Raw genomic sequence first — 10277 nt, 5'->3', positions numbered from 1 at the left:
TTGTAGCAATCGAAGAGTCCCAAATTCATAAAAACAATGAGATAGTGCAGGTGAGCCCTTGGAAGGAGCCATCTACTACTATGGCTTTCTTTGACAGAAACTGATGCATGTTAGGAAATATCCTCCATTATCCCTCACTATCATCTTGTTTGTTTGCTTAGGTTCTTCTTATGTCACCAATGTAGGGGGTGGCTTTAAAAATGATGCGAATGGGACTGTTTGAGAAGTCTTTTCAGACACTGAGTTACTAGAGGTTATCTTGGCCTATAAGGCCACTGCAGTAGAGGGTGCTGTGACCACCCCAGTCCTTAATGAAAATCTACAACGCACAGGGTCATATCAAACAGTCACCTCTGTTTTGCTCGCCGTGCGGTAGTGGTGGTGGTGTCCTGGAATATAATGCAGTTGTTCCACGGTGTTATGCCGCCGGGAGGCGAACGCTTGGCGCTTGGCAGAAGTTGGGTTCATACCTAAGGTATTGTACAAGTTATTTGAGGCACTAGGATGGGAGTGCATTTTTGTCATCCTGTAGCGATCCAAGACGGGTGTTGACACAAAGACGTCTGTGTGTGACAGTGCCCGCGACATCGAGTGCTCTGGGTACCCCGAGCGCTCTGGGGAGAGCAGCGGGTCTTGGGAGTGGAGGCGCTCAGCGGACAGAAGCTGCTCGTCTGAGAGGATCCGTTCATAGGACATGCTAAACTCCTCAGGCATGATCCTCTCAGGGGACAGCACCCTGTCCTGGGACATGGCCCGGATGGGCCGCCGGGGCCTGTCCCTGTGGTTACTCTGCTGTGACATCTTGATGACGTTGATAGGTAGGGTGCCCCGGGCCGCCAGGTCGGGCAGGTGTCTCCTCCTCATGTAATATTCGTCTGCCTCTTTGTCAGCTGCAGGGAAAAAAGAAAGGGAAACAGTTAAAAATGCCACGGAGTGAGAAAGGGGGATGTGCCAGTGACAAGCACTCTGGAAGATTCTTCTCCTGAAAGCCAAGGATGGTCCACCAGTGGCCGAAGCGGCTTGGGCCTCCATTTCGGCCTGCAGGAGAGGTGCCAGCCCTGTACATGTTTTGTGGACACGTTTATGGCACACAGAGATGGTTTGTAATTACTAGACGAGTAGAAGTCCCCATTTGATATGTCACACAACCTTACAACATGACACGATAGACTCCATATGCTGCTCGATACAGATTGTGGTATCACATGACTTACAGGAAGAGTGAGTTTTGGAGAAATTATCCAATGTCACCTTCACAGGATATTTACAAAGCAGCATATGGAATTTGACCTAGGGCAGGCAAGCTCCCCATTTGGGGAAACCCATGCTTTGTTTCTGATGTCAGATGTAAATATTCTGAGCAATTCCTGAGTGACCTTGTTACATTTTTAGTTACTATTTTTTTATGTATTTATATTTGTAGTCACAAAGCAACTTTGATGGTCATGGGATGTTCTCTGAATCATCTGCCTGAGATCTTGTTTTCCATCTTTTCCAGATACCTCGGCTGCTATTAGAGAGCTTTTCTTTCTGTGGAAAGTTTGTTTGTTGAAGTGCCAGACAGTGGGCTGAGATTTTGGTGTGCCACATTCCTATTGCCTTTCCTCTTCTGAAAAATCCTCCACATGGAGATATGCTGTGGAGAGTCCAAAAGCTTTTCTGTCACTTCAATTTATGTTAGCTTAGCTAACTGGCAATGCACTATACAGGCTAAGGGAGAGAGGGCTGTTCCTCAGGCCCATCTATCTTCAATGCAGCTATTGTAACACTTAAATTATTTCTCTTAAGTTAGACAATATCAAATATAATGTATTCAGAATGACCATGGAAACACATTATGAACCTGTTCTCTCAGTTAGAGAAAGCATTTTACTTTTTAAGTATCACTTATGTGTTAATTCTATCACAGTTGAAGGGAAATCTATGTGAGTGTTCACCATCAGTAACAGTGATGGGCTGGGGCATTATGGAAAATCTAGCAGAACAATGTAATACATAAAGCATTTTTAAAAAACAACTAGTGCGAACAAGGCAGTGAGGAATATATTGAGACACAAGATGTGTACCATAGATTGGTGAATGGCACAGATCGGGATTGGCTCAGGACATGTACATCAAGAAGCAGATCACAACACTGTCAGAGTCAGGCAGATGTTCTGCTCCTGCTGAAATGGATGTTCCCAACCATTTCAGCAGCTTTCTGTTGGTTTGGGCTTGTAATTTGGTTCCTGTTACATCTGTAGGTGATATCTGTCTTCCACACACTGGGGTGAACTCAGCTGTTCTGCGACAGCCAGACTGGCTCCTCTCAGCTCTGACAGAAGGAAAATGGATTCTCAAATGACTCTATCAGGACCAGAGACAATGCAGAATTGTGGGAGGCAGCACAACAAGGAGGTCAGTAAGCAAATAACCACAAGTGCTCTCACAGTAATGAAGTGACTCTTTCTCTACACTCTTCCTTGATGGAAAGCGACAGCCAAGACAATCATTACCAGAGATGCCAACTTGGGCAGTTCAGTGATAGAAGAAGATTATTGCCTTCGCACTGGGCCCACTGCAGCTTACAAGCAAATGAGATACAACAGAAATGAAATGAGCTGACACCTACTTAGTCTCTTCAGAGAAGAATATTTACTTGGGTTTGTCTTGACTGCAGACTCATAGGATGGTGGGAGGTGAGAGAGGTTCTGGAAGGACCGGGAGAAGGACAGATCATAGGGTTCGGTGGCAGAAGTAAGGATGTTGTTCATCCGTGGCTTGTCTGAAAAAAAGACAAAAAGACATGTTCATAAAGCACACCAAACCCAAGTGAGACAGGTGAGCCATTCCCACAGCCCTGGCTGTATCTGGGCAAGCCTCAGCAACAGGTTCTTGGGCTTAATTCAAACTGGCGCTGGAAGATCAGTGAAAAATGGAACCTGTAGCTTTGTTTTCCTTAGTGTCCACAGCAATTAGGGATAAAAGCAAACTGCTGCCTCAAAAGCCCAGCAGCCCATCAGACTTTCTCTCAGTGGGAGGATAGGCCTGGCAGACTGAGTCACCTCACTTATTGTGGAGATATATACATTGCTGTGAAGTGGCCATATATGAGCCTGATGTGGCCAGCTTAGGTAGGTTGTGTCTTCCCTGCTCTCAGAGCTACGGAAAAGCATTTATAAGGGTATTTCAAATGGGATTGATAGTCAATTTTTTTTTTGACATGTTTGATCTCTGTTTAGTGCTCTGAAGCTGGGAGCTCCTGAGCAATGCTCAGGCCCTGGCTCCAATGTCCTGGTGGGCTCTGCAGTCAGCTGGGGTTCCCCTAACACTTGAAAGTGTGAAACAGAGCAGTGGGGGGCACGTTTGAGTGCAATCTGAAAATGAGAAAAGTTTTGGAGTGATTTCTGAGGAAGGAAATGAGGGGAAGTCCATGCAGGATGGAGGATGCCCCATCCCTAGTTTTTTTAACTTTATTGGTCACAGAGGGAGTCCCAGGCCAGTGCCCGAAATGCCCTGTGTCTGAAAGCGAATGCTGAGGACACTGTCAATAAAAGCTAGCACTGGGCCTGGACATTAAAAGTCAAGTCCAGTCAATCATCTGCAGAGTTTTCTTGGCACTGAAATCACCCCCTTTGCCACAGGCTGGCTGAGAAATCAGCTCCGCAGCTAGGCGACAAGAGCCTGTTGAATGATAACATTTATATCTCCCAGGTGTTCAGATATTAAAATAGGCAGAGATAAGAGTATTAAAAATAGAAGCAGCTGCAATGTTGAAAGTAACGCTAGAAAAGACTCCTGGAAGATCTGTAGGGGCTTGCAGCAGTGATGGGACTACATTAAAGATGTACAAAGCCCAAGGAGGTGGTCACTTTGAGTGTGCTCTGACAATGAAACCAGAGGACAGAATGCTCTCATACAGCTGAGAAGCATTTTTAGATGCATATTGACCATTCCCAGACCTGAAGGGTACTGAGAAGGAGTGTCATTGGGATGACCTCAGCCAAAATGCAGATCTGTGCTGTCCTAGCCTTTGGCCAACGCCTGCCCACACAGTTACCTACCCAAGGCAGAAGAGCAAGGAGGAGGGCCTGTATGCCCAGTCTGCATGTAGCAGTTTAGGGCCTTGCAATAGTTCATGGATCCATTTTGGGGACATAGGGTCTTCCTGGATATGATCAAGACCACTGTGCTTCTGCTGCCTATAAGCTCTAGATGTCTCCTTGCCCACAGCTCTGTGGGGAACAGTTTAGGTCTGATTTAGCACAAATAGGGTGTTAGATCACTATTGCACAGCTCATCTTAAAGCTGGATGAGTAGAGTTGGCAGTCAGTGTCAAGAGAAGGTTACTTGACTTTTGATCACGAACTACCAAGCAACAAAAAGCATGGATTTCACAACAAAACCCCCCAGAACACTTAAGTCTTGGTTGCGCACATTCCTGCTGTGCACCACTCTAAAGTATGCTCCTTATCCATCCAGGTGCCTCAGGACCTTTTACCTCCACTGATCCAGAGACTGGTGTGGATTAAAGATGAGCTTCTGCTCAAAAGTTATTGAGCAGCAAGGGAGTTTCACCTTGACAAATTTGATGGCTTTGTACAAACAGTGACCAAACATTCTCCATCTTCCCTTACCTCCCAGCAAAATTTAAAGCAAGTCCACCCAAGCAGAGCACAGTTCTTTCATCAGATCATTCTACAGACCTTCATTTCCTTTATAAGGAGCAGATATTTTTCTGTGTTCCTTACAGCTTTTAGGAATGGTGAAAATGTTCTCTAAAAAATGCAGCAACTGTGTGAGTTAATAAATGCATCTTTTCTATTGAATATATATGTCTCCACACTCATGAAATAGTGTTGTTACATGCCCAAAAGCCCATAACCCTAAGTAAGTGAACATATAGCTAGTGTGTCATTGCTCTGAGAAGGTTATTTTCTTAATGATAACTTCAATCTCTGTCTAATAGATTGACAGTAGAATTAGGAAGTGCATCATATGCATCAGGGCACTGAGAACAATTGATTAGATATTATCTGGTAAACAGAGCCTATATCAGCACTGAAACTGTGCCCCTACTCCTGTTTGTGTTTGTGTGGACCAATGTCTGTTTGCGATGTCTCAGCCAGAACCTGTATCTAATCTCCATTTTGCATGGAGCCTTGGATGAGCTGAAATAAGCCTAGTCATATGTATGGAATTTGTGTTCAGTGCCAGAACAGGAGCATTAACTGACTGCTTGCAAGAGGTGTGTGAAATTAAGTAAGTGCCACACATTTATCCGATGGGCTGGTGCAGAATCAGTACATCTTCTTACTGCTTTTTCCCTCTAGTCAGTCAGGAATAGACTGTAATGACTCTAGTAAATGACAGGTCACCTTTAAATCAGCTCCCTATCATTTAGCAAAATAAGGGATAAACTGAAATGACTTAAGATAACCTCAGATGGCTTTTGCATAATGTAAGATCAGGGAACTCAGAGGCGCTAGTAAAGAGAAATATCTTGTGCAATTTGTTTTCTGGGACCAGCTAAGCAGAAGTTTCTTCATAGTTCTTCATTCCAGCAACATACTTGAATCACATGATTTCCTGGTCTCACTCTTGTTACTGGAGTTTCTTGGCCCCTGTGGCATCTGCTGGACATAACGATCCAGCACAGTGCTCCTAATCACCAAAACACATCTGAGGTAGCACATTGCTCCATGCCCCAGCATTCCCACTCATTCCAGTCCAGCTCTACATTCTGGACAATGGCTGATATCCACTGAAAAATGAAAAAATTCCCATGGTTATTTGCTCTACCTTAAAAAGTTGCTGTTTATCCACATTTGCCTCACCTCCATCCTTCAGACAGCCTCATTTATCCCACTTTGACACATTGTGCTATCTCGTCACAATTTGCAAAGATTTTAGCAGAGGAACATGGAGGAAATGAAACGCACCACATTGTGCAGCAAAATACAACAGAGAGGGACACATCATCCATATTCTTTTGGTTGAAGGAAAATGTTTCTAAATTCTCTTTGCTAATGCTTCAAAGTAACCATGGCTTTATACAACCAAAAGAACATTTTAAAATTCTGACAGAGTCTCCCTAGAGGGGGCTCAGCCCTGCAACATTTCTTGATTTCATCGATGCACAGGGCATCAATGGTTGCACACTGTTCCTGTCGGAATACCGGTAGCATGGCACATCACTGCCAACACACAAAATTGCATGACATCGGCACCATAACTTTGAGAAGGGAGCAGACATCTCCATAGAAAAAGGCTCATCCTTTCTCTCCATGCTTTAGGATCCGCAATCACGAACTGTGGACGCTTTCAATTCACCCCTCCACCTCATGCATACAATCATTCTGTAATGTATAACGGAGAGAAAATCACGCTTAGTTGAGGGAGAGCCTCATTCCACCAGCAATATTTCACAGACAAACACAGGGCTGAGAAGTAGTCTCAATATTTTTAAAGCTAGAGACTTGGATGACAGAGACCAGACCTAAATTCTGCATGAAGTGTCGTGTCCTGCTCCCATTCTTTGAAGATTGTTTCTATTTCAAAGTGTGGCTACATGAGGTATGGAACCATCCATGTACAAAGACAGCAGCAGATGATACCCAAGACAAAATAGTGAATTTATGGCAAAGTTTTAAACAAAGCTCAAGTGGCAAAGGGATGTGCTCCATATTTGCATTTGAGTCTGCACATATGTTGTGTGAATTTTGCAAGACTTTTCAGCAGATGCCTTTTAAAACATGCACCCAGAGAAAGCAAACAATGTCACCTAGAAGAAACTGATAACAACCAGGCCTTCTGCTGCTCAGCTTCAGTCCTCTGTCAAAGCACCCGCTGCTCTCTCAGCACCGCCTTCTGCTCAGTCATTTGAAGCCTGAAATACAATGTCTTCTCCAAGGCTGAGGAAAGCTCTTACAAAAGAATACGTTCCTCAGGAAAATATTGGAGCAACTGATGACGTTTGATACCCTACTGTGCCAAGTTTCCTCAGTCATCCTGGAAATGACATACTATAACAAGCACAGAAGTGACATTTTCAAACTAGAAATAAAATTTACAATTTGTATCTTCAGCTTTTTCAAGGTGGTATATCTGTTTTCGTACTTATGTTACAAACTTTTACTGATAGACTTTTGCATCTCTTACAAGGAATCTCAGAGAGAGACTCACACATTTCAGGTCAGCTCATCAGCTGATGTAAGTCAGCAGCTCTCCAGTGAATAGCATCTCTCATTTACATGATCTGGAGATGCGGGATTTAAAATCCACTTAATGAAAATATGTACATATATATATCTCACGTTCCAGGATAGCTCTCTGATTACCTAATTCAGGGCTCATTGCTAAGAACTGAATCTCTATCTGAAAAGATAAAAAGCAGCAATGAACTACATCAGCACACTGCAAGATGACATCCTCATATGCTGCCATACAGACACACAGCACGGTGATATACCTGAATCATATTGCTGATGGACATGAAGATATTTCTGAACATACACCATATTTATCTGGACACAGCACAGTTAAACAGGACAACACAGAACTAAATGAATAATGTTTCCAATTAAAACCAGAAGGCAAATTTCATAAAGTACAATGGCATTGAGTTATCACAAGAAAGATGTATTTGCATTTCCTCAGGTTACCTGCCTTTTCATGGAGATACAAGAAACCACACTTGGCTCTGGAATCAGAGCAGTCGGCATGTAGAACCATGCAGAGCTGGGGTCAGGACTCATTGCTGTTGAATTTTAGACTATGCAACTGAAAAATGTCAAACCGTTAACTCCTTCCAGCTCTGAGAGTGCCTCATGCTCAAACTTGAACTGCAGGGAGGAGAAGATGTCTTGAAAAGAGAAATACATTGGTCCTGGTAGTAGGAAATTTCATAGTGGCTCCAGCTGCTGAGAGACACAGTGACACATCTCAGGTGCAGTGGGCCAGGTGGGATCTCTCTCTTTGGGACTATGTGAGGCTCAAAGCTCAAGGCAGGCTGGAGGTGCTCAGCGAATGTCATGAGGTCTGCAGAGGAAGTCTTAGGAGGTCTTCCTTCTGAACGACTCATTCACACCAATAGCACTCATAGCATTGCAAAAGGAAAAGAGCCATTGTCTCGGGAATTTTATATATCCCCTTTTTTTTTATGATGCTGTGATTTGACCAACAGAAATTTTGGTCTTACTCACCAGCCTCATTTGGGAGAAATATGCTGCTTCTCCTTGTATAAACGAGGAGGATGTATAAACACGGAGGGCTGCTCTCAGCCCTTCCCTGTGCACTGCACTTCACAAAGTTGTGCAAAGCAGTTGAGTCATGGCTTAGCACCGGTGCTCCCATCACAAATGGTGACTTGTATGGATCAAAAAGTAGGCACTGTGTTGTCCAGTCCTCCCAGATTACCTGTTTCATTTCTCCTCTTACTTTCATTAACGCCCTGCTGTTTGCAAAAATACCAGTGGACATAATATGTTCTGTAGGTTATATTCTGGAGATCTGATTATCTTTTAATTTCCTCACATATATTTCTACTGGGGATAAATCTAATTTAAACAGTCCTTAATTGTTCTGATTTTGTAAACAGAGTCTTAAACACAATAGACACAAAACTCTCAACAAATTGCTAGAGGAGATGTGACAGTATAGGGAATCATTTTCATATCTTCTGGGATTGCCCCAAATTGAAGCTTCTGGTCTGATGTTTAGAAAATTGATGCAAGAATTATTTTGGGGATGTGTTTCCCCAAAGCCCTATTACTGTGTAGCAAATAAGATGTCCTGAATTTCTGAAGGAAGGAAAGAAGAAACAATGGAAAGACAGAAAGAGAGCATGAGAGAAACAAAGAGAAGAAATGCGAAAGATAAAGGAAGAAGAGGAGGAAAAGAAGTAAGGAAGAAAAAGAGCAAAAAAAGAAGAAATAAAAAATAAAGAGACAGAGGGAGAAAGGGAGGAAGAAGGGAGGGAATGTAGAAAGAAAGAATGACAGGAAGATAAAAAAAGATACATATATGTACACATACATAGGAATTTGTTTAATATTCACATGGCTACAGCTACAAAATCAAATTTGCCTCCACCAGAGCAAACCCAGACATAATTTGTGGAAAAAGTACTTGTCCAAATTAAAGTCTTGAAGTGAAGCCATTCACTGCATATAGTGGTTTACTAAGTACTTTCAGAGATAATTACCGAATGCAATGAACTGATATGAAAATTATGTTACAAACTTCTTGCTAACTACATTATTTACCAATTTGCTTGTTTATTTATGTAGGTGTAAAAAAGATGTTTATGCAAGACTCTTGGTAGTTTAACATAATTAAATATGCACTAACTATAATGAGATTAAAGTTAAGTGGAAATAAAAAATAAAATAATAAGCTTTACAGAAACCAAGCCCAGGAATCAGGGTATATTTCTGTTGCAGCTAATGTTACACTGCCTCAGTCCTTCTCTGTACCCTATGCTTTTATATTTTTCATATTTTATTCTTTTTAATAAGAAAATAATTTATGTGTTTCTTTTACATAAGGATTTAATAACTATACAAGATGTATTAATGTATCAAAAGGGGTTTGCATTTCATGTGCAAAATTTGGCTGCACACAGAAACAAATACTCAAGCATTCACCTTTACCTTCTACATATAAAATCAGTAAATCTTTCCAAAAATGTAGTTTTTCATTTAGAATTAAAAAACTGCAGCTGATATAAAACTAAAACCTAGAGCTAATGACACCAAAATCAGACATGTAACTACAGTGGAACTGAGGTCTGAAGTACACCAGTGAGAGCCGTGTCTAGGATGAGGTTTCCAGAGGAGTGCAGGTATCTTCATAATGAGGGACTTGGTGTCCTCAAAGTGAAGTAGGTGCATGAAGAGGCCTACTGCAGAAAAAAAAAAAAACACCCTTATTTTGGATGAGGGAGACCCAAAGTAACCATAGCTTCTACAGAGCTGTCAACAAGGGCAGAAATGAAATCCTGGTATGGCAGGCCATGGTTTGCCAGATCCTGCCTGAGGTTGGGCCTCTCGATCGTCACTAGAAATTGTCCTCCACAACATTTTCCAAACACAGAAACCATATGTTTCACCCTGCTGTGAACCCTCCCTGACAGACAGGAGAGGAAAAAGGGACATTTTCTTCTAACTGTTAGCTGTGCTACAAGCAACACTATGCTAATTAAATGATGGCAGCCTGACAAAGCAGATTATACACCATCTCGTCATTAATTAGTAGGCATTCCTTCCTGCATCAGAAGGATTCAGTGTAACTATATC

At 42.4% G+C, this 10277-nt stretch overlaps 1 protein-coding gene across 1 annotated transcript in view; it reads right to left on the bottom strand.

The window, feature by feature from the left end:
• Positions 1–215: 215 nt before the first annotated feature.
• SHISA6 (shisa family member 6) overlaps positions 216–10277 on the bottom strand; it is a 205606-nt gene continuing 195544 nt past the window's right edge. The window contains exons 6-7 of the mRNA XM_088535857.1: positions 2612–2764; positions 216–890 (exon numbers count right to left, since the gene is read on the bottom strand). Coding sequence (XP_088391983.1) covers positions 340–890; positions 2612–2764 — 704 coding nt within the window. The 3' untranslated portion in view covers positions 216–339. The remainder of the gene's footprint in view (positions 891–2611; positions 2765–10277) is intronic.

Source organism: Tinamus guttatus, unplaced genomic scaffold (genome assembly GCF_059628265.1).
Source record: "Tinamus guttatus ecotype Peru unplaced genomic scaffold, ASM5962826v1 Tinamus_guttatus_pri_ptg000649l, whole genome shotgun sequence".
NCBI classification, from domain to species: Eukaryota; Metazoa; Chordata; class Aves; order Tinamiformes; family Tinamidae; genus Tinamus; species Tinamus guttatus.
This window is presented reverse-complemented; position numbering and strand designations above follow the sequence as displayed.